Genomic DNA, 25321 nt, shown 5'->3' with positions numbered 1-25321 from the left:
CTGTGGATTCTCTCCATGGAGCCATTGCTTGTGTAGAACGGTAGAAAAATATCTAAATAGTTTTCATAGAACTAGCTCATTTTAGATGTACTTTTCTATCCTAGCATGTTGTCCTGTACAATCACCTAGAAGTACTGGTGTGGGAATATATCATTCTCCTCTGAACAGTTATTTTGAACTGGTTTATGTCAGTGTCGTAGCGTTATGGACTTACAGTGTGTAGCACCTGGAAATTTTGTGTGGTCTTACTTGTGAATTAAGTAGTCTTTGAGATATTTGCTCAATGCTGTTGAGAATGGAGGGGAAGGAAAGTAATCATTGAATTAATTGCCTTTTGTGTACTTCCTACAAAATTAATCACTGGCTAGTATGCTGTCAGTCTGTATGTTTAGCAGCTCGGTTGACACTAAATATTTGAGCTTTCAGGTGATGTAACATTGTTTTCAGGTGGACCCCTACTGAAGTAGCTTGTATTTCTGCAAAACACAGTAATAAAAGTAAATAAAGCATTCTGAATACAATATACAAAGTTGAAGTAAACAAGGAGAAATTCAGAACTTATTTGGATATTACACTACAAATGCTTAACGCTGCTGACGTAACATTATGATGCTTTTTAATATCTGATAAATAAAAGTATTATGAAAGTATAAAAGTATTGTAAAAATATTATGAAAGTATATCATCAGAACTTTGAATACCGTGGATAACTACCTCTGTAGATAATTGGAAATTTGTCTTTGGGGTCTACTGAACAACATATCTATGTGAAGCAGCTGTTTCTGAACTGTATTCCAGTTATAATTGGAATTTATCTTTTCTGAATTGTCTGGAAGCAGTGTTTTAATTTGTAATTCTTCCAACTGCACTGCTAAATTATTGCCAGTCTGTTGACCGTAAGGTAGATAAAACCCGATCAAAATTCTGTTTATGAGTATGTGCTGGAGTTTTAAATATATTGAAGATGCAGTGTTCTTCTATGTTTTTGCATGCATAACATGCTTCAGTGTTAATGTATTTTTAAGTGCACTATTGATGTATCTTTAAAAAAGATAAAGCTAAACTACCACTCTTAAAATGCTTTTTAAAAAGACATCTGGTTTCATGGTGAGGATCCTACTTGAAAGCATGACATTCAGCATTTTGACCAAAAACAATTACTTGCACTTATAAGGCAGGAAACCAGGAATACTTCCAGTACACAGGTGTTAGTGAGCTGTTTTTGCACAGTAATACTGGGAGGTTTATGGTTGGAAATTTTGTTTGGACCATGGATCAGTAGGATGCACCTTGCTGATGTTCTCTGTGTGTTGGATGCTACCCAGTGGAATTTCTGCTTTCCATCTTGCTTTTTAAAAACATAGTGACTTCCACAAGGCTGCTTTAAAAGACCTATTTAACAGCTATAAAAACCAAACACTAAAAAAGTAAGTTGATGCACAAGAGGACACATCAGGGCAGAGTGGGCAAGGCAGCCTGAATTCAGGTATGTCCTAACATCTGAGTGGTTGACACGGCCACCTTAATTACTGACAGCATCTTTGAAGATTTCAAGTTGTTTCACATTTTAGCTTTGAATAAAATGTTTCTGAGAATTTAAGGGAATTTTTGTTTTAAACTTGAAAATGTGTTCATTTGTTTTGCACTCTAATGGATGGGTAAATTGAGTTATTTTTTCTGAGAGTATACTTTTATGTATAAGTCTCAGTAGTTAATTTTTCTTACCATTCGTCCACTGTGCCAGTGTTTAATATTGTTCTACTTAAAGCATAAGAGCACCTGGTTCCACCTTATTTGTCTTTTAACATGTTAAAATAAGTCTTTACCAGACACTTTCCTGCTGTTAGCAGATCTTTCTTATTTAGAAATGTTGGTGGGAACAAACTGAAGTTTTTGAATTCATGGCTAGTGCTAATCCAGACACCAGCTTTCACAAAGAAACACAGATGACTGTGATGGTGGTAAAATATAGATTTTTATGAACAAATACAATATTTAAGAATTTTTAAACTTGCAACTGTAGCTTGCTATTGCTTTTAATTTGGATGTCATTAGCCATTTAGTATTTATGCTCTGATACTTGAACTGCATATGTAAGTTTATTTATTATTTTTTGTTTTTTTAGGTTAAAATGGGTTTACTGGTAGACTTGACCAACACCACTAGATTCTATGATAGGAATGATATAGAGAAAGAGGGGATTAAATATATAAAGCTCCAGTGTAAAGGGTAAGTTGTCCACACTTTTTTAATATTTAGCTTTTAATTTGAAAGATCACACTGAAGTAATTAGTCTTTTTTTTTTTTTTCCTCTTCACTTTCCCCCAGCTGTCTCCTAATCTGTGTGTTCCTGTGTTTTTCAGGCATGGTGAGTGCCCTACACCTGAGAATACAGAAACATTTATCCGTGTATGTGAACACTTCAGTGATAAGAATCCCTCAGAGCTTATAGGTATGTCTTATATCTGTTATATCCATCTGGTATGCATCATTAGTTTTTACTGTTGATTTATTTCATATTTTCTCATAACTGCAGTGTCTTATTCTTAAAAGTCGAAGCAAAGGAATTTCCTCAGTACAGTGTTTATGCAAATATAGATTTGATTGCTTTTACTCCAGAAACTAGTGTGTTTCTGTTTTTTACAGAAACTAGTATGTTTCTGCATCCATCAATTTGATTACAGCTATTGACTTAATGAGGAAAAATATACAGGCTTAAGAACTGTCTACAAATACATGATACTTGCATTGTGTTTTTGTAACTTCTGCTGATACAAATGCAGGTTATATATTGGCTAAGTGTTGTTTTGGCATTTGATGGCCTGGCTTCCTTGAAGTCATATTTGATAACTGAATGATCGGAGATTCTTTAGCAAATCTCACAAAGCAGCTGATTAATTGCTGGAAACTGGTAGTAGATATTAGGCTAAGTTTTTCTTCTGTGGTGTACTGTCTTGCAGTGAATATTTTAATGTTCTTAAGGATAATTTTTTTTTCCCCCAGAGCAAAATAAGTTCTCAGTTTAATTTGGGTGGCTTCTAGTTTTAGTTAAAACCATTTTATTCTGATTTCTGTTAAACATATTAATGTTCAACTCTATCTGCAAACTGTCAGAGACAAGAAATTACTTTGCAGCTGAGTTTCCAGAGTCAGAATGGGTGTTGTCCTCTAGCCACTTTGATGATAATTCTGCAACTTTCCCGAATCTGAGTGTCTGTGTGACTTAAGAGTGCACGGAACAGTTGTTTGCATAGGTGTCATTGATAAGAGCTTAGTAAACTAAGTTGGTATGTTCACACAGTTTAGAATTCATACAGAATCATAGAATTGTATAATAGTTGAGGTTGTTGGAAAGGACCTGTGGAAATCAGCTAGTCAGTTGCCCTTCCTTAGAGCAGGGCCAGCTAAAGCAGCTTGCTCATGACTGTGCCCATTTGGGTTTTGACCATCTCCAAGCTTGGAGACTCCACAACATCTTCTGGCAACCTCTTCCAGTGTTTGCTCACCCTTAAAATATACAGGTTTTTTTCCTTACATTTAAACAGAATTTATTGTATGTCAATTTGTACCCATTGCTTCTTGTCCTGTCACAGGATGCCACTGAGAATCTTATTTTTTTTTCAGTGCTTGAGAGATTTAATTTGGGCACACACTTTTCCACATAATTTTCTTTTAGGTACTTTCTTATTTCTTTATTTCACATAGAATACAATTTTAATTTAAGACCTATGTTTTCTTCTCTAAACTGTAACACGAGTATGTGATATGAAAAATGAGGAACTGCTAAATGAGAGTGAGTGGGATCAGTCATCAACAGTATTTCAGAACTTGCACCAGAACTTGCAATATTGTTGATGACTGATCCCACTCACTCTCATTTAGCAGTTCCTCATTTTTCACTCTCCTTTCGCAGTTCCTCCGCTTGGTCCTCCAACAATATTTCAGAACTTGAAATATTGTTATGGTCAGCAATTTATATGGAGCATGGATAGCATGGTGATATCCTATAAATAGCAGACCCATTTAACTGGTATTTCAACTTTTAAAATGCCATTCTTAGTGTTGAGTCACTAACTTTTTGACTTTATGAATTTTGGAATATTCTTCCATTATTTAGATTGTTTCACCTCTACAGAAAAAAAAGTCAACTAGAAGAAACTTCAAGAAGAAAAATATGTGTTGACTAAGCTTTTAAATAACCTGTGGTTTAGGCTTTCATAGTAAAAGAGACATTTTGGGATTTTCTACTTCCCTTCCATGAATTACTGAAAAGTTGTTTCTGGTTCTGGACTCGTTTCCTCTGACAGAGCATCAGAGGGACTGGTGTGGAGGATTTTTTTATCAAAAGTGAAAGCAGTCTGTAGCAGTGATAGTACTGCACCCGGTGTGATCTTTCCCTTCCAAGCCATTGGTCTCATTGCTGAGATGCTTCTTATCTTTGTCATGTGTATAAAATTATTGACTTAACCTTCTTGGTAGCAGTAACAGCTGCAGGACTTACTGATAGCAATTGTGTGCAATTTCACTTCCAGTGTCAAGATTAGATAAGAAAAGAGACTGCAATGTGAATGATAAGTGAACAAAATTTTCTATTCAGCTAGAACAATACAGGATGGAAACTTTATTTTTGCAACTTGAAGGACTGGAGTATGCCTGCCAACCTTAAGGAAACAAAGTGCAAAAATTTTGCTTAAGCAGAAAACAAAGGAGACATGGTTGCTGGGAACAAATTCTATAAGGAAGCTGAAATTAATTTTGTTTGATGCAAGTTACACAGTTTTTAATATTATTAAATGGTTAGAATGGATGAATCCAATAAATTCATAGTAGTTTTTGCCTTGCTTTATTAAGAGGTGAAGCTTGGTGGGGCAGGCACAAAACCTGACCCTGATACAGTTGATAAATATTTCTGTTTACCCATATAAAGTTTCTGGTTTTTATCAGTCTACTCTTTGTAGACATTTTTTTGATCTTCAGTAAAAAATATAAATACTTGCAGCATAGGGGAGCATCTAGGAAAAAAGATAGATATTCACGTTTTGTCTGAATAAGCATCAAGTGAATAAGCATCAAGTGAATTGTTGCTAAACTTACTTCACTAACTATGGTAGAGAAATAAGGAAATCAATAAAAGCTTAAGTGACTTGCTTCATGGTCACAACTGAAAAATATGTTAATATTAAGAATAATTGCGTTTGGTGTTAGTGGAACCTTTAATATTCTGATATTTATAATTTCAAATGCAGTATGAGGAAAAGGCAACATCTTGCCCGAATCCTTCACGACATGTTTAATAGCACAGATTTCAGACTGGTTTGTTTATCGCTAGATGGTGCTGTTGCTTTGAGAGAAAAAAAAAAGTTCCAATGCATTTGACTCTCCCTTTCTTTCACTGGGGGATGAATTCAGTAAAATAGAGGCCGAAGACTTAATTCTTTTTTTCTTACATTGAAAAGATAAGTAATTCAAGGTGATTATACTGTTGTATAGTTTTCTTTTTGTAGTTTTTTTTTTTCCAAATTAATAAGTCTGGTCTTAGCATGGTAATAGTAAATTTGAAATAGAATTGTGGTCTATTGACACCACTTTCAAGTTTGAGGTAGGGTAATCTGGATATTATTTTCATGCCTGATGGTGTGAAATGAATGTCATGCTTGTTGAATCCACTAAAAGCATAATTGTTGAATTTGATTGTATTGTCTTCTGATAAGCATTTGAGCAGTCATAAAAAAATACTTTGAATCTTATCTGTATTAGCCATATTTCAGTTGCATTAAGTTAGTGCTCTTGAGCTGGGATAAACTGAAGTATCCTATAGTCTTTCTGCTAATAATTTGCAGAAAGAATGTAATAAATTGCTTTTTAGGCTTATGTGCCTTACGTGATCTGGGCTGCCTTGATGGGAAGGGAGATAGCTCTTTAATGTTACTGGTGAAGGTAGAAGGATCCGAAAACACACTTGTGAAACTAAAGCATGTTTGTTAAAACTACTTGCAAATGATTATGCCTTTGTCTTGTCTTGTCTAGGTGTCCATTGCACACATGGTTTCAATAGAACTGGATTTCTGATCTGTGCCTTTTTGGTCGAGAAGTTGGACTGGAGGTAACTTTGAACGTTAATTCCTAGGGATTTGTGGAGAGTGACCAAAGGCATCTTCAGTATGTTTCACTCATTGTCCTGACAGCTATCCTAATGTGTTCACTGTTTGTTATTCTAAAACTACCTACTAATCTTGAGCAAACAACCTGTATTAACGTTATTCATATCATCCCTTGGTAGCTTAGCCTGTTTCAGTCAAGCTTTCCAGGTCTGGTAGGTCAAAAGTCATCTGTACCTGCTGTGTGTGGGCTTTTAGGAGTGTATATCTTGCATTGTGTCTCTTCCCTGTGACATGTCCCACATTTTGAGTAAGAATGTAGAGTTCAGAGATGCCTGAAAGATTATTTCTGTTACTTTTTCATCTTTTTCATGTAGGTTTGCATGTAGGCTTTTTTGGTTTTTTGAGTTCTGAAGAGAAGAGATTAGCTAGAGCAACAGCAAAGTGACATACTTGCTTCTGAAGGGTCGGGGGGAGACCAAGTCCTTGTTTCCTGCTTGTTGTTTGACTGAGGTCTACAGCATGCTTCTTTCTATACAGACTCACCTGGGTTTTTTGTGATTTAAAAATGTTGGTGCCTTCATGGAGAGTAGTGATCTTTTTCAAATAACATTAGTGTTAAAAAAAAAAAAAAAATTGCCTGTACCATGCTAGTGGGCATGGCTTCTGCATGTTTGGTAGTATTCACGAAACACTATTTCCTTGCTGACAGGGTCCTGTCCAAGGCACGTTTCTTAACAAGCCCCTTAAGCATTCTGATGATGTTTCTTGTATGGGCCTTTAAGTGAAGAAAATTCTACTCCTGTTGCAACATTTTCTTATGACTGGACATACAGTTATTTGGTGCTTAGCATGTATGTGCAAGCTGTTTGCAAAGAACTAGGTCACTGTTGTCTGTTGGTAAACTTGGAATAAAGACATTGGAGTAATGGAGACAGAACACCATTAGCAGTGGGTGGCTGAATCTTGGCAGAATCTTAGCTGAGTAGAGGAAGTAGACACGGATACAAATATCTTTATAATATGATTCTAGTTGTTCCTATGAACTAACAAATTTGTATGCTTTTAATCTAAATTTAAAAGCAGCATGCAGTGGTTAGACTCAGAATTGGTTAATTGTTCTGAAGAGGAAATGCACTTGAATCTATTTGAATCTCCTGCTTTTATGCAGCTTCTCTTTATTTTCAAACCTCTGTGGGAAAAGCCTTAAAACTTAACAGCCATGTCTTATTTTTTTTGCTTCATTCAGGTAGTTAATTGTATCAAGTTTGTTTATCTCGGTCAGATTTTTTTTAAAAGAACACCCAGGTATCACCTGGTAGGGAAAAATGTTCACAGCAAAAGAATGCATTTCGGCAAGGTGGTAGTTAATGCTAAGCATTGTATCAAGATAAATCCAATCTGCTCTATCATTCTTTAAAATAAGGCACTGTTATTTGCTGATGAGGAAATAAGATTTTGCTGATGGAAAAATCCATCCGTATTCATTCCTTAAGCATATGATATAGGAGTGCTGCTGATGTATTCTGAATACTGAGATGTATTTTACAGTTAGTTTAAAGAAAGGTCATCCAGACTGAAAGCTCTCCAGCTAGTGATCAGAAACCTTACTTGATTCTCTTTTTCACAACTCATTTTTCCAAAAGACTGCTATGTTTCTAGAACTTGCAAAACATGTTTTCTTTCAGCTAGGTTTCTGTGCTTGAAATCTGTGCTGCCTCTTTTGGCTTTCATTACCATCTATTCCAGAATAGTATAGAGTTCTTCCAATATCATCAGAGACAAATTTGAACATCTTTTAGGCCCCATCCCTTTTGGTTTGTTTTGTCCTTTCAATGGCATTAATTACAGAAGATGTGAAACAATTTAAGAAAGATACCAAAATAAAACAAAGTCTTGCGAGGAAGAAATTAGGAGTCTTAGAAAACAGAATGGGGAAGAAAGCTCCTTCTAAATAACTCACATTCTTTTACTGTCATTTCTGAGATCTGATGACTGACCATCTGATAGTCTCACTCTGGAAAATGTTTTGTTTTCTACTCTTACCAAAGATCAGAAGAGAGAACCAAACTTACTGGTTCTTAGGAAGTGTTTCTGTCTGTTCTGGGAAATTCGCCTCAAAGTTCTCAGGCTCCTTCCCATACTGTACAGATCAGACAAAAAAAAAATGCCTTGTGTATTTAAATTCTTTTTTCCATTTTAGCTATATGTTTTCCTTGTTCCAGTGGCAGGCTATTTTCTTATCTGAAAAAAATGCTTTTCACAGGATGTAATATGTGCTTTTGTTCCAGCTTTAAGATATGTGCCTGTCAAGAAGCCTAACAGGGGCATGCACTGTTTGTGATTTCTCCTCTCTTTTATTTAGCAAGATTTCTAAATGTTGATCCATGGAGCATTACTCTTCCATGCAGCCATGATAAATTGAAGGCACAATTATGTCCAGTGTTTGCTGTTAAACATTTTCATAGGAGCTATGAAAATAGCAACAATAAAAACCTTGTGCTGTGCTTGCTGTTGTATATTTTGGAGCGCTTTCCAGCTGGCTAGTAAAGGTGCATGACTTAGTTTTGGTTTCTAATTTTTTTGTGATCCAGTCTCCAGTTTATTAAAGCACTTAAGATTAAGTGTTAGCTGCATAGTAAAAGGCTTCTGAATTACAGGTTTTTTTATGAGAAACTCCTGGAAAGAGAAGTAATTTCAAAAGATAGGATGCTTTTTCCCAGTGTGATGGCAAAACCTCTACCGAAAGGAAAGAGAATTCTTAGGGGGAAAAATGTAGCCATATTTGAATTTCAACACTTGCATTTTTCTTCATTAAGTTTGTTCATCTTTCTTTGGCCTTTTTTGTCTTCGTTCAGTCCTTAGGTACTTACCTACGTGTCACCCATTCCTTTTCTGTAGCAATAATAGAAGTTTTACCTAGGTGACCAGCAGACCACTACTAGCTACAATAAGGAGACGAAGCAGTGCAAGCTGCAGTTACTTCTGGGAACATACGCAGTGCCTACATAATTATGCAGAATCTTGTGCGAGACCAACAGTTGCCAGGCTGATCTAAGCATGTTGTTTCAAATATAATGAATGTTTTTGCAATTACAAGTTTGGAATTTGTTTTAATTCTCAGTCCCAATAAATCTTACATTTAATAAGGCATAACATGACTAAAACATGTAAATTAAGCATCCAGAGTAATTTTCAATTTTTATTTGACAGTATTGAGGCTGCTGTGGCTACTTTTGCTCAGGCTAGACCACCAGGTATTTATAAAGGTGACTATTTGAAGGAATTATTTCGTCGTTATGGAGATGAAGATGATGCACCGTCACCACCTGAGCTACCAGAATGGTGCTTTGATGAAGATGAAGAGGAGGATGATGATAATGGTAAAACAGGAGGCCAAGAATCAGAACCTGGATCATCAAGCTCTTCCTTTGGCAAGAGGAGAAAAGAACGCCTAAAACTGGTATTTTTGATTAAGAACTTAGTATTCTAATTGCTAAACTTAATTTCATAAACTCATAGTCATCAGTTACATAATACATGCTGTACAAGTGTTGGTGCTCTTGCAAATGAGGACTGGTAGTATTCCTGCTCTCTAACCAGGAAAAACTGGTAGATTCATTGCAAGCTTTCTTATGTTTCCTATATGAACCTTGAACTTTAACATTCAATGCCTCAACTATTCCAGTTGTAAAAAAGACTTAAAATTTTTCTAATATAACAATTTATTTTTTTTTAAGTTTGAATTGAGATAGTAAAGCACTTCTTAATTACTCACTTTATCTTTAGAGGTGAAATGTTATGGGGGGTGTGTGTAAACAATTTTTACTTTTTTTTTTTTATAGCCATGTGGATGAAATTCAGAATTTTTTAAATTCAGTGCTCATTTTGGTAAATATTCTTACTTCTGGAAATTTGGGAGGATTGATAATTGGATTAGCAAACAGCAATATAGCTTAAAAACCCCAAGGCAGCTTTGAAATTATATTTTGTTCAAAGCTGTTTTAACTGTATAATGATAAGAAACATGGTTGATCACTTATTGTGATTATTTTGACATACACCTGCATAATTCTGAAATAAGTTACTCTAGTTACCATAGTACGGAACTAATACTCAAGTTCAAGGAATATACTTGTATCATCTGAAGACTAATGGCTTAGTTCTCTTCAAATTCCTGACTCTCTTTTTTTATTTGCAGATAAAGTAGGGGAGAATGTTGCTGAGTGCAAAAATAGATTCAGTTCTTTTTGCATAATACTGAATTATTTTACTTGTGTGCTGAGGTGTGTGTGTTTGCAAACACTTGGGAATCCTCATATGAAATATGCTGCAAAAATGTATTTGTTGTTACTGCAGCTGCTCAACATGGTTTACAGATGGAGTATGGAAGAAATTAGCCTGAAAGGAATACAAAATATAGTCCAAAGAAGCAGGATGAACTCTGAAAACTTTCAAATAGTCCATCAGCTGGAATAAAAAGTTGCCCACACTGTAAAAATCCATAGTAAAAATATATTCAGGGGTATGGCGACTACCTCCATTAGCCTTGCAGTAAAACACTGATATCTAAAAGAGTTTATTTGGGCTGGAACCTCAAAACTGTTTTTTTGACTTGCCTTTTGATGCATTAGCAAGTGAGGTGTGATGGTGAGGTCCAGTGACAGCCTCTTTTTAGCAAGTATAAAACTAAACTGGTCTGTTTAACAGGAATCATGATACTGGCTTCCCAGAATTTTTCTTATCTGCCACCGTAGTTTTTTTGAAAGCTGGAAGCTAAATTATACGAATAAGCATATTAATAACTAAAAGTTAATTATGAGTTAGAGAATTTATGAAAGAAAGAATCATCTAGTTAATATGCATATTCGTATAATTCAGTTTTGCAGCTCTGGAGGAACATTCTTTGACATGAAGAGGAGGAACGGGGAGAATTCTTTACCATGGTTCTTGGCTGGCAGATTGGACTGCTTCTTAACTCAGTAGAGATGGATACAATCTATTTGTGATTCCTTGTAAATATGCGATCTACAGGGGGAATGATTATCAGGTAAATACCTCTTGCTCAGATTTTCTTATTTTACTGTCTGAAGGGCTAAATTTTCAGCATTATGTTTATTTCCTGCAGCAGATGTTTTCAGCCTTCTAATTTGACTCTTTCTCTAAACACCTAGGGGTAAACAGTGTCAAACTAGAGGTGGCTGTGGTGATAGTGGTGGTCTGAAATGTTTCCATTTTGACCCAAATCTTTGAGGGGACAGAAGAAAAGTTCAGGGGTAGAGGAGGAAACACCTCCCAGGCATCTCGCTAGGCTAATGAATAGTCAGAAGCAACTGCCCAGCTAGCCTGCAAAGTGAAGTTAGCCTGCTGTCCATTTCAGAAATTCCATCTTGGATGTGAGAAACTTTACTGCAACAACTTTCACTAAAACGTCCATATTTTGATGTCAAAAAGTCTTGACAGCCTTTCTTTTCTATACTACAGAAACGTGAGAACCGTTAGAACGTAAAGCCATTACAGTTTCCTTTGTCATCACCCAAATGTGTTGACAGGTAACAGCAAATCTGTTTGCTGTAGTCTCAGATGCTACACAGGAAATCCAAACATGTTTTGACTTTGTCAGTGCATGCCATAATGATTGTAGCATCGAAGCAAACATTATTAACTGACACTTAGAATCTCACTTCAGGAAAAAAAAAATCTTCAGGAAAAAAATACTTGATTTTGCAAATAGGACAAAAAGTTATACTTCAGAGCCAGAACCTTCAAACTTTTCATGGGTCAACCTGATATTTTGCTGTTTATTAAAGAATGCCATCTGTTCTAGTCCCATGTAAGCTGCGTATTTCACAGGCATTACAGGGTATAATACGTAGTGCTTCTAAAATGGATGGTTACATCTCAAACAGTCTGGAAGAGGTGGTAGCTGTTAATGACTTTGTTCATGATGTTGAGTGTGGGTGTCTTGTGGTCATCTGCCAGACAGAGGGAAACCATTAAACTTCATGGTTGACATAGTCAGCGAGGATCATATTTATTATTTAACTATCAAAGTACGTTGATACTAAATATTAGCGACTTTGGTTTTTTTCTGCCTAACCTACTTTTTTTTTGCCAAAGTTTAATCCCTGTACTTATTTTTTTCCCCATGGGTGTCTTGATGGATATGGGAGAAAGATTATTTTCTGATTTTGCAGCAGCATTTTATGTACTTTATGATACATTTTATGATACGGGTGTCATATCCTTTTAGCCTTCTCTTTCTCCACATTAAATGCCAATTTGTTCACTTTTTCCCTATAGTCTATATATTTTTTTTTTTTTAATACTTCTGACCATACTTGTCATTCTTTGTATTGTGTCATGTTGACTCACGTTTTTCTGAGACTGTGGTGCCTATAATTGAACACAAGCCTCTCATTCAGGCCATCCTAGTGCTTAATATGGAGGAATTAATTTCGCATGTCTTAAGGCTAATACTTCTGTTTATATATCTCAATATAATTGCCTTTTACAAGACAGAATAATACTAATTCAGCTTTTGGTCTCTTGCTGCCTCTGTATCTTTTTCTCTAATTATCTACCAGTGTGTGTTTGTATAATTGCTTATTCCTTATTAAGTGTAGAACTTTGTTTATACTGAATTGCACAGTGTTTTTTCCAGCCCATTCTTAAAATTAAGGATAACACTGAATTTTTAAGCTACCATCACAGTCTGTATCCCTGTTACTAAATTCACAGATGTCACAAAAATAAGAATATACTAATAGGAAATTTAGGGAAAATAAATTAATTCTCTTATACCTAAACCAGACCCCGCAGATCCTCCTCAATATATTCTTCCATTTTGTTAGTGAAACTCTAACTCCTCTGAACCTGGTTTTGAAACAGGTTGCTCTTCTGTTTTATAGAAGTTACATCTACCCCATGTTTTCTGAGTTCCTCTATGAGAACATGACAAGCAAACAAAAAACAAGCCAAGACAAAAGCCAGCATCAAAAGATGTGATATTTCCTGCTTCTCCTGATTCTGATTAGTTGAACACTGTTGTTACTGAGTGACAGTCAGTATGATTTTGTTCTATCTTTTTTGCTTGTATGTGCCTAGAGGCAGTTCTTGTGATTCGGTCCTGTATTTCTAGGTATTAAATCTAAGCTGATCAGTGTAACTCCCTGGCTCTCCCTTCCTCCCTTTTCGAAGATGCGGACTCACTCTCTTCCTGACATGTTTTGGAATGTTTCTTGTCCTCTGGAAGGCAGTCTCTGAGCATATTGGCACTTGGTCAAGTCTGAGTAGCTGAAGATGGCTATCACCCAGGCCTGGTGATAGCCACTAGGGTCAGGGAGGTGTGTGTTTGGGGCTGTTCCCACTCACCCACTCCTCCAGATGGTGTTTGGGATCTGAACCAACACAAGATGATACACATTGCCACTTCTCCTTCAGCTGAAGTGATAGGGTGGAGGGATACGGTGGCAAGTGGGGAGAGCTTGTTTAGTACAGATGGTGTGAAGGTTGTGCAGAGTGTAGATACTAAGTGCATGTAGTTACCTTGGATCCATTAGGGCTTATAACTCTTGGCTTAGTAGCAGCGCTGAGGACCTGAGGTGCTGCTGAGCTGAGTGCTCTGGCATTTCTGCACCGTGTTCTCCAGCGTCCTGTTTCTACAGGGGATTGTTAGCTCAACAGCGGTGCAGAAAGTGCATGGATCTGGCTCAGTTTTGGCACCTTATCCAAGGAAATGTCCTCATGAAACCTGGAGCACTGAGTTAGCCGAGCACGGATGCCCAAGTGACTTACCTTGTTTTCGTAGTGCTGTGCCTTAAGTAGTGAGTATACTTGAGGCAGATAATCTGCAAGAGACACTTCCAAATGGCAGGCACCAATTTCACGTTTATGGCTTTTTCTTTTCCAGAAGATCTTTCCTGTTGCCTGCCTTTTGCTTTAATCTTAGCAGTCGTACTGCCGTTGCACTTGCCATTATTCTGAGAAGCAAGGCACAATCATCTTCCTTTATTTTGTGGTGCTCTTAACCACTTACTCAGAATTCAGATGACATGCTGGCTAGGCATGTGTAGCTGTCTGCCTCCCTTGCCCAGTCAGCTGTGTTCTGTTGCACCTGCTGGTGCCCACTTAAATAATATGGGATAAGTGACGTGCCGAAAGTATGTGGAGCTTAAGGTAATTAAGGTTATGAACTAGCGTATTTCTTTATGATGTACTGTTCTCAGAATATGATTTGGTGATGCAACTGAGCCAATCTTAACTAAATTCAGGCTGTACTGAAAACCGTGGTCCTGCTTTCCCTGCACTCCTTGTGTTCCTTCTGCTTCCCTTGTGCTGGCACTAGTGCTGACTCATCCTATGGTGAGCTAGTTTAGGATACTAATTTGGCAGAAAATTACTAATTTATGATGTTATTTTTGCCAACTTAGTTCCTAGACTTGCTCAAGAGTAGAACAGATGAGTGCCACGGTGTGTGGAAAGGGAAGGGAGCAAAAAGGCTCCTTTCATCAGTAGTATGCAGCTAGATTTGTTAAGGCAAGTTTCAAGCATTTTAAACAACAGACACAGGATACTTGTATCTTCATTTGCAGGATTCATAGCTCAACAGGTGAAACTTAATGCTTTGATCTTGTTAGTCTGCATTGAGAATTTATTTGAGATGCTGTTGAAATCAGTCTGGTTGATTTGGTATCTCTAATTATGTAGCTTTGTAGACCTGATGGCTTTAATGTGTTCTGTTGTGCAGAATTTGTTTTTATTTCACTTGGCATCACACTTTTTCTGGAATATACAAGTTATTTTACAGTTTTATTTTCAGTATTATTTTGTTGATCTCTATTTAGGCTTTTCTGTGGCATTCAGGATAGCACCTCCACTTTAGTAACCTGGTTTAGATTGAGAATAAAATTATGCAAGTATATTTTTATGCAAATATTTTATTACAAACCAGCTGTTTATGTTTTCTCTTTTGTTAAGAAGTTTGTCCTAGATCAACTGAGAACTCTAAGTTTGCTGCTGCATAGGTACATTCATTCTTTCAGTTGTTTTCCCTACCATGTAAGTTTAAGTTTTGAGACATATAATGTGGTAGATCACCCAGGTGGAGATGAAATCCACGCAGTTGAACTTCTTGTACTGGAATTACCATCTAGGTCTGATAAAATTAATGTATTTAATTGAAAACATGCATCTCAAAGATTTGGAGGGAGAAAAGTAGGACTTAATGTCTTCATCTGCTGAGATTTTTGTTTAAAAAAACCAAAACAAAACACCAAAAACCTTGTGTCTAAAGATGTTTCCCAGTGACTTTAGTTCACTAATTACCAAGCTACTTATGTTTATCTCACATTAGAAATCTACTGTTAGTGAGCAGCTCTTACTTTCCATGAATCAAGGAAAGCATGGAATTGTCAGTCTAGAAATACTGTTTATGTATTAAAAAAATTTTATTTAATATTTCATGGGTCAATTTTGTCTTTAGTTTCCAGTTTACTTATTTTGAGGCCATACTTTTTGACACACTTAAAAGGGTGTCACAAAGGCTTCTGCCAGAAAGAGTGTTGTGACCTTTAATGTACAGTGATTTGCTCCAGGCTTACAATACTGCTTAGGTTCAGATTCTCATCCACAAATAGATGTCTTACACTACCTTATTATTATATAATATTTTGTGTACTGTGATGATTAACTTGATCCCTGCAAATTCCATATGTGACCAATTTACTATTAAATGCTTGATACTAGTGTACTTTCTTTTTAAATAAAAACATTTTAGTTACAAATGAAAAACACTGAGTCAGACTGATGCTATAGCTTGATGTGGGAACTTTCTTGAGAGTACTAGCTAAACAGTGCCTATCCCTTACCATTTACTTCCTTTTAAATTTTTTTTTTAATTATTATTTTATTTTTTCCTGCATAAATAACTCATTTCCTGGGTTCGTAACATGGCTCACCAGTGAGTTTGCTGGCAAAGCTCAGCTGATGTATCTTGGTATTTGGGGGTAAATCTTTAAGGAATATTTAAGCTAGTATTGCTTATGAGGGTCATGTCGTAAAACCGGATTTAATCTTGTATTGACATGTTCTGATCTGCTTTTATGAAGGCTTAAATACTAAGTTGTTTTTTTTTTTTTTTAATTTAGGGTGCAATTTTCTTGGAAGGAATAACAGTTAAATGTGTGACCCAGGTGACAACACAACCAAAGTTAGGAGGAATACAGCAAAAATGTCAGCAGTTCTGTGGATGGGAAGGGTATGAGAACGTTTAGAGCTTGTTTACTTATACTGTCTAGAAATGTTATGTTTCTAGTTTTGCAGAAGGAAACAGCTCATTGTAAAAATGAAAAAAGGTGGCTATTTTTGGATGGATTGTTTAAAAAAAAAAAAAGCAAGCCTCAAAAACACTCAACAGTGAAACAGATGAGGATCTTGCATTGTGCTATGAAACAGAATGGTGAACTGTTGATATTAAGAAACAAGATTCTAGAGCTGCTTTTCCACTGAGATAACAATGTTTTCAGATGAATTGTTGCTGTTCAAATTCCAGACGTAGTCTAGTCCATATATTTGTGTAAAATTTAGTGCTTGCTCAAGCAGTAGACTACTTATACAACTGCTATTACACTTCAGTATTGAGGTATAATACTCATTTTTATAGCCAGCTTGGATTTGTGTCCAGTGATAATGAGAACGTTGATTTTAATGACTCAGATTCTGAACTCCTCCTTTCCAAAGCTGATGATCCAGGGAGTTGCTCACAGTGCTTCCTAACTTGCTGATGCTTATAGTTCTTCTAGTACTTGCAATTTTAAATTCAGATATCTCTTCCTCCAAAGTTAAAACTTTGAAGTTCCACATAATTTAGTGTTTTGTCATAAACAAATACCCTTGTTCTTATCAGATAGGTGTTTGATTCCTCTTGCAAAATACCTTATTGGAGAAGATGTTCTAACTCAAAGTTAACCTTGCAGCAAGTCTGGTACAAAGTGTGACTTCAGTCTAATGTAAAAAATGCATTGCCTTGTGTGACTATTTATTGCAGAAACATGGTTCTTTTCTTTCTTTTCAGGTCTGGATTCCCTGGAGCACAGCCTGTTTCCATGGACAAGCAAAATATTAAATTTTTGGAGCAGAAGCCATACAAAGTTAGCTGGAAAGCAGACGGCACTCGGTAAGTTAATTTTAAATGAAAAAGAAACACCCAATAAATTGGGTAGACAGTTTGTATTTTCTCAGGAAAGTGAATTCGCTTGTACAAAGGACAAAGCATATTCTAACAACAAAACTGGCTCCAGAGATTAATTTTTTTGCTGTCTTGGTACCCAACATTTGCTGAAGTTCATGGCCAAGTTTCTTTTTAGCAGCTGTTCTGCAGACTGACTGTTAAATGTATGTACTTTTATTCTTCTCCATAACCCTTGCCTGTCTGTCAGCGAAGACTTGCCACCAAGGTCTTAGAATAATCTTAGATAACCGTGAGAGTTTGTTAAGCTAAGGAATTTGTTTATAAAAGCTAAATTAAAACTTCTAGTTGATCCTTCAGAAGCTGGCTAGTATTAGAAATTTCATAAGGTTTTTTTATTCGTACTGTGATCCTTTGTTCAAACTTGTAGTTCTGGTCAGCCAAAGAGTCAATAGTTTCATCTTCCCTCACCAGTTCTCTTACATTCATTGTAGGGGTGACTTTTTTTTATAACAGACTGCAACCTGATTGGATTGATGTGTTGACCCTCTTCAGTGTTGTTATTTCTGGTTTGAAATGCATCCTTGTATTTAATTTCTCCAGTATTTTCATGTTAGCATTTCAAAGTAGGCGAAACGCCATACATCATCAAATACAGAATGGCAAAACACTTTTTTCTCTGATTGTAACTGGTTATAGATCGGTCTCAACTGCATGAAACTCGGTTGTCTAAACATGTGCATCTGGTGTCATCAGGTATCCTTTCATTGCTTTGTCCTGTATGAAAAAGCCATGTCACACAGGGTCTCTTGCCTCTACACCCAGCAGCCTGGATGAGGTATAGAAAGTGTTTGCTATTCACATTGAAATAAACCCCCAAATGTTAGGTGCCCCGCTTTCTTGTACTCTTGCAAAGAGGTACTGTGGCCCTTCATACAAACAAATCTTTCTTGAGTAAAATTCCAAACCTCCAAAATCATACTTATTTTCATAGGACTGAATATTTTTAATAGGTTGGAACATTTGTGAAATTACAACCATTTTCTTGAGGTTTTGAAATCATCATCAGTGGGGATTGATATTCTAACCTTCTGTTTTTTCATCAGTATTTCTGGTTTCAAAACTAAAATCAAGAATCCCAGATATTAATGGAAGTGGTTTTAACCTATGCTACTCATAGCATTCAGATCACAATCTTCCTTTTTGTTGTGGGCACTATCTTGAGGTAATTAATAATGTAACTTCTTACATCATAGTCAATAGTGTCTCAGTAACAGGAAGAATCTATATTGTGTGACATATCTCATTCATTTCAATAGCTTGATTTTTATTTCTAAAATATGTTCTTTACATAGAGTTGTATTTAAGCAATTGTAACCTGTGCTAAGTGGAGTGACTTTAGTTTTTATTCACTTAGAGCAAATGAATAGATTTTTTAACCTGCTTTGACTCGATCAGAAAAAGTGCAGTTACAATGTATGTACACACGGTAAGAGGAGGACTGTTACAGTCATTTGTGCATGGTGCTTTAGACTAGCAAAAGAGTTCAGTGTTCACACGCGTATAAGTTAGAAGGCATCAGTTCTGTGGGTGAAATGCATGCTTTCAAAAACAGGAGGTAAGAATTTTTGGTTTCAGACTGGTGAAGTTAAAATACTGGGTTTGTGTATAGTTACGGGCAAAAGAAGTTTTGTTTTAGCAGTGCAATGGAAAGCATTCTCCCTTCCATGTGCTGAGACGACAAAGTAAAGTTTTGATACTAAATAAACAAGCAGTGTAGGCTGTCTTCTAAAGTTTTTCTTGTGTTCTTTATTTTGTTAGGTTTGTTATCTTTAGTAATAGAATGGAGTATCCTAGATAATGAAAAGCCTGGAAAATACGGGAAACTGGGTGTCTTATGAGAATTACCAAGTGGCTCCACGTGGAGTCAGTCAGGATTCAACACAATTCAGCCAGAACTAAGCTGCTTCCTATAAAAAACCAAACCAAAACCAAAACCAAACCTTCAGGTGTCTCTCACCTGTGGAGTTTGTACTTCAAGGGTTTATTAGCTTGGGCAGAGCATGGTGTGAAAATACAAAGTAAGCTTGCACTCAGCATGGCATCCAAGCATTAAGAAATGGGTGGGAGCATTTGGCTTACTAACATTGGCTGGCTGTATGCACAAGCACTTGTGTAATGCGATGCAGGCGTTCTCAGGGTGCGAGGTTACAAAACATGGTCTTGGGAGATACAGGCTTATTCTCAGAGCAGTACAGCGCGTTCAAAAGCTGCTGAGCTCAGCCAACTTAAACTGACCGTGCAAAGAGCCAGATGGGAGTCTTTGCATTTACTCTGCTTTTAATCCACATTCCAGATATACCGCCCATGGACTTGACTTGTATAACTATGAAAATATGTTTACAAAGTATTAATGTCCTGTGCAGCTCAGATATTCGTAATCTTTGCCTTTTTTCACAGCTTAGTCCTTCAGGAAGCCTTTGTTTTAGGGATTGGTTTACACTAATATTTTAGTATGTATTAAAGACAGTTTATGGAAATGTTTTCTTATAATTTAAGCCTATTGCTTCAAGAAATAGTAATAGCAGAAAATAATTCTGGTTTTAAAATACTTTCTTTACAGAAGGCCATTTGATATTAAAGGAAAAAAATGCTTCATCTGCAGTGTGCATTGCCACTGAAGAATAATCTGTTCAAAACCGTGGGTCATTAGCTAATACAGATTGGTATGTCTTAGAACAAATACTAGGATGCTGTAAAATTACAATTAGTGCTATTCCTTAGGGTTGTGAGCTGTTTTTCCACATTTCTTTCTTTGTTTGTATTTTCAGTATGAAGAGTCTTTCTTTGCCATATCTTATGTTACTTGTTTGGAAAATTGAAGTCTTATGGAATATTCTTATTTTCTTACTCAAATGTACAGGATGCATACATTCTGAATACTAGAATAGTTATATAGAAAATAGTAGTGCACCTGGAAGACTGCCTTTTGTGAAAGAAATTAAAGTGCACATGTAATTTCTTGCAGGAATTTTCAGTATTTTGGACATTCTGTCCTGTGTTTTTAGAGTTCTAGAATGGTGAGAAAACAGAATGGATGAAGAATAAAACTGAGAGAACTAAATAGTTCTTTTAAATTGTCTCAAAACATAATAACTTCTAGTTGATTATGGAGATACACAGGTATATTCAGAGAAGAAAACGGTGCGACAAAGATCCAGTGTTAATGAAATTCAGCTGAAGGAATGTTGTGAAAGAGAGATTAAAGATGAAAACCTGAGCTATTATTTGGACATTTAGATACTGTGCATGATAACTATCCTAATCAACAATTAAAAATGACTATGGCAGTTTTTACATTGGACATGCTTCTAATTATTTTGTTGTTCTCCAACGATCCGGATTCCATAGGCAATTAAACAGATTTTCATTAATTATTCTGAATGCTTGTGTTGACAGGCGTGACCTTCCTGAGTTTAATATTAAGACATCAGTTAGTGGAGATCCATTTATGGATCCCCTGCTTGCTTTATCTGCAGATGAAACTCCTGTCATCAAATATCTCTGAAGCTATTCTGTTAAGTGTGGTTTAAATGCAGCAGTCTAGGGTTTGCCTATTACAATATTATTTGGCTTGCATACATTTTTTTGTTTTGTTTTGTTCTCTCTCTTCGCATAAAAAAGCACTGCTGTTTCATCGACCTGATTGGACTTGCAGAAAAGCAGATGCTTAACTAATAACTTTATATTATACTTTCTCACTTAAATAAAACACTCTCATCTCAGTTAATAGCAATATTTGCTCAACTTAGCCAAACTTCTTAAATTTCACCATTGTTAAATACCTGCATTTTATTCCTGCAGCAGTAGTTTTCTCTAGAGGTTTCATGACTGAAGCCTTTATTTGTAGATTGTCTTAACTGACAGGTAGTGTCAGTAATTTCACTGAGGACTTCTACTTTTCTCCAAAGGCATTTGCTATTCCTAGATTTCAACTGGAGCTGAACTTCCACCCTTCTGGTTGATGAGCTGTGTTGTTGTTGGGTTTTTTGTTTGTTTGTTTTTCAGTGGTAGAACAGTGCATGTTTTCTTGCTTTCATAGTATTGTTATATTTTTCTACCCATAATTTAAAAAAAAAAAAAAAGAAAGTATTTCCCTAAATGAAAGAGCATTATTTATCATCTTGTGTTGACTAAATAATATGAAATTGATTAGTTAAATTATTTGACAGAGATTCTGTAAAATATTTTCGGGAAATTTACTGGAGTAGTATCTTACACACTTTTGTAAATGTGAGGGTTCTGAGTCTGGGTTGGGTCAAAACTCATCCTCCTCCATTCTCTTGGAGCCCTGAGTTCAAAATCTCTTGACTTACCCTTGCTTAGTCTGTCCTGATTCGCAGAGTTTGTGCCTACACCGTGGTCTCGCTTGTTCTGTGCCTTGTTTCCAGAGCTCTTGTTCCATGAGCATCAGCAAGGCACACCTTCTTGTTCTTGCTCCAGCTTTCCTTTTGGAGCATGTTTGTTCCAAAGGGAAATGCAGTGTGAACAAATACTCCTCCCCTCCTGTTTGTAAATGCCTATGTGTAAAGATGTGTACATTTGCATCTCAGGTTTAGACAAATGACCTTTAAATTAAAAGAGCTTTGAAGCTCACTTAGCATTGGCTCTCTTTGGAAAAATATTTCCTTTGTGCCAGCTATTTGCATGTATGTAAATATTGTATGCAACTCACTCTGTTTTGGGGAAAAACCCCTCTAAAATCATACTGCTTTAAGTTATTGTTATTAAAAAAACAAAAAATCACGTAAGTCTGCAGCTATTCTGCCTGGTATGGTGTGAATTCTATCCTGTATATTTATTGGAACAGTTGTCAAACCTCTGGTGTCTTAAAAATAATTTTAATGCTAATCTATTCATAAGGCACAGAAATCCAAAGGGCAAATTTCCCACTACTAAAATCATGCCTTTTGGCTTTGTTGAGATGAAATATACGTTGTATGCTAACAGTAGCTACAAGGTATGTACAGCTTTACAAATGTATCCAATTTTGTAGTGCTGTGTTTCGAAATAGTAGTTGCTATCTGAGTAAGATAATTGTAACAGTATGTTCAAGGCATACTGTATGGCTCTGTATTATCAACTTTGTACTGTAAAGTGATTAACCCAGGTGGTTAGCGGCTTGCTGGATCCCTTGATATGTATCTCATTAATACTGTTTGTAGCAGATGTTTGTTCTAATGAGAGGAGCTGAATGTTCAGGCAGGAGTAGGGGTGGTAAAGTAATGAGACACCAGTTTTGAAAAAAAGACTGTTACCACTAAGAATAATAAAAAGCTTTAAAATGTCTGTGGAATAATTCAAATTAATACAATCAAACAGGACTAGGTTTTATAATGGTGAAATGTGACCTGAACTAAATGTAAGCTATTAAGGGGCATAAGTTATTTTCCTACGTTTGTATGAGTACCTTTTTATTTTTCACATCTGTACACATGCAATTTTAGTAAAAAAAAAAAACAAAAAAACAATCATAATACTATGGCTGTTCAATTATGGTAAGGCAGCTATTTAAAAAAATGCAGAACAGGTAGTTCTTGCCAAAGGCTATTATATTTGAAAAATATTCATGCTAATTTGATGGCTTGCAGATATTTAAATGCGAACAAGTAAATACAGAATGTAAAGCAGCTCTTTGAGAATTGCTGCTAATTGTCTAAAAGGTGTTTGTTACAAAATAGTTAGGAACATCTCTGAAGTTATATTTTTCATGATTAGCAAATCACATTTTAGTAAAAAGGCCTGTTGCCTAAATAATTCTCATTTTGTTGGTATCACAATACAAAATAAAAATAGTAAAGCTACAATTAACTGTATGATAAAACTGGTGGCCAAATTTTTGGGTTGTGTTTATTAATCAAATAATTTTGATTTATCCAAAGCATGTAAGTTACTGTATTATCAAACTTGAGATAGCGTCCCAGGTTTCTTTAGTTTAGCTTTTTGGACAAATTGAAGAAAATCTCTATTTTTGTTAAGAACTTTAAAATTATTGGCAGTTGCAGCCTCTTCAGAAACATATTTGTGACCATTACTTGAAGAAAGTTGTCGGGGTTTAACCCCAGCCGGCAACTAAGCACCACTCAGCCACTCACTCCCTCCCTCCTGGTGGGATGGGGGAGAGAAACAGGAGAGTAAAAGTGAGAAAACTCGTGGGTTGAGATAAAGACACTTTAATAGGTAAAGTAAAAGCCACGCACACAAGCAAAGCAACACAAGGAATTCATTCACTCCTTTCCACTGGCAGGCAGGTGTTCAGCCATCTCCAGGAAAGCAGGGCTCCATCACGTGTAACGGTGACTTGGGAAGACAAACGCCATCACTCCGAATGTCTCCCCCTTCCTTCTTCTTCCCCCAGCTTTATATGCTGAGCATGATGTCATATGGTGTGGAATATCCCTTTGGTCAGTTGGGGTCAGCTGTCCCGGCTGTGTCCCCTCCCAACTTCTTGTGCACCCCCAACCTACTCGCTGGTGGGGTGGTGTGAGAAGCAGAAAAGGCCTTGACTGTGTGTAAGCACTGCTCAGCAGTAACAAAAACATCCCTGTGTTATCAACACTGTTTTCAGCACAAATCCAAAACATCGCCCCACACTAGCTACTATGAAGAAAATTAACTCTATCCCAGCCAAAACCAGCACAGAAGTCTACTGGGTGTGTTTTAAGATAACTTTTCATGCATGTTGTTAAAATGTAATGAAGATGAGGTAAAAGTTTTTCCCTGAATTTGGACGGCTAAATACTTTTTTCTTTCCCTGTTCTTTGATCCTTTACATGATGAAATGAAACCTACATGCATAAATGAGAACTTGCAGATTCTTAATGTGAAAAGTTATCCAAAAGTCATTTGTGACAAGAGTAACTTGTGAAAAGGTCATAATTGCTAAAGAACAGCTCTAAAAAAATGGAGAAAACTGAGAAACAGATTTTTTGTTTTAGAAATTAAGAGGTAAAGAAAATAGCCCAAAATTAGGTGTCAAGGAAGAAAAATGGTAGCCTGTCTGCAAAGGATTAAAGAAGAGGTAGTTGAATGGGTTAATGGAAAAACTCTTATCCCTGAGAGACAGGAGGAGGTTAGAGAGAAAGTTTGGGATAATAACGAGAAGGAAGGAGGACACAGAAGATTGGAGAGTAATACTAATCCAATTAAAAAACAAATCTATGCACTTGAGAACTCATTATTAAGAACAAGAGACCGGCTTGTTGTGAAAGCAGATCTAGAGAACAGAAAGATTGTCTCCTGGGAGGGAAGATATTAATGTGGAGTTGAACTTGAAGGATACTCTGTTGGGAATGAGCAAGAAGCCATAGATTAATTTTCAGATTAGTACAAATGACATGACCAGATTCTCATGGATGTGGAATTTTATGCCCAGTAGTGGAAAATGCCTGAAGTGGAGGTTTACACAATTGTTAGTGGATTCTTTCCTAATTTAGAGGAGGGGGACAAAAATGTAGGATGTTGAGATTTGACAGATGGCTTTGGAAATGGTGCTAACGGGAAAGTTTAGGGCTGTTAATCACTGGAAAGCATTTGTGAGTAAAGAGCTTTTCTCAAGGTATGAATACCCCCTTTCTGGGCACCTTACTTTCTGATGGTAGATGGCTAGTGAATAAGTGAATTATTATATATTGTGTTTTGAGTGTCTTGTCATTTAGTCATATTTAGGGTTATACATGTTTATGGTCTTGAGGTCAGGAAGGAGCATTTGCCTCCTAATGATAGGATGGAGTGAAGAAACCACACGAGAATCATCTGTGTGCTTTTGAATCACACCTTTTTTTCCTTTCCCTTCCTCCTCTCTCCACTTATCTTAAGAAATAGACTTAAATATTTATCAGTTTTGCACCATTTATTGGTGATGCTGTGTATCCCTTCCTCTGTGGTTCAGGCATGTTTCTGTGGTCTGAATTTTACAGGACAGAAATATTCAGGGGTTTGGATGTGTACCGAACAGACTTTTCAGGACCAAATG

The 25321-nt window shown here is 36.3% G+C and overlaps 1 protein-coding gene across 3 annotated transcripts in view; it reads left to right on the top strand.

The window, feature by feature from the left end:
* The window catches only part of RNGTT (RNA guanylyltransferase and 5'-phosphatase), a 191278-nt gene that overhangs the window by 12327 nt on the left and 153630 nt on the right, over window positions 1-25321 (top strand). For all 3 annotated transcript variants that reach the window (XM_076333211.1, XM_076333210.1, XM_076333212.1), the window contains exons 3-8: window positions 2126-2229; window positions 2364-2452; window positions 6028-6103; window positions 9312-9561; window positions 16247-16356; window positions 17173-17274. In XM_076333211.1, coding sequence (XP_076189326.1) covers window positions 2126-2229; window positions 2364-2452; window positions 6028-6103; window positions 9312-9561; window positions 16247-16356; window positions 17173-17274 — 731 coding nt within the window. The remainder of the gene's footprint in view (window positions 1-2125; window positions 2230-2363; window positions 2453-6027; window positions 6104-9311; window positions 9562-16246; window positions 16357-17172; window positions 17275-25321) is intronic.

The sequence above is a fragment of the Aptenodytes patagonicus genome, chromosome 3, assembly GCF_965638725.1.
Source record: "Aptenodytes patagonicus chromosome 3, bAptPat1.pri.cur, whole genome shotgun sequence".
Classification (NCBI taxonomy): Eukaryota; Metazoa; Chordata; class Aves; order Sphenisciformes; family Spheniscidae; genus Aptenodytes; species Aptenodytes patagonicus.
Note: the sequence above shows the minus strand (reverse complement) of the source record. Positions and strands in the feature narration are given on the sequence as shown.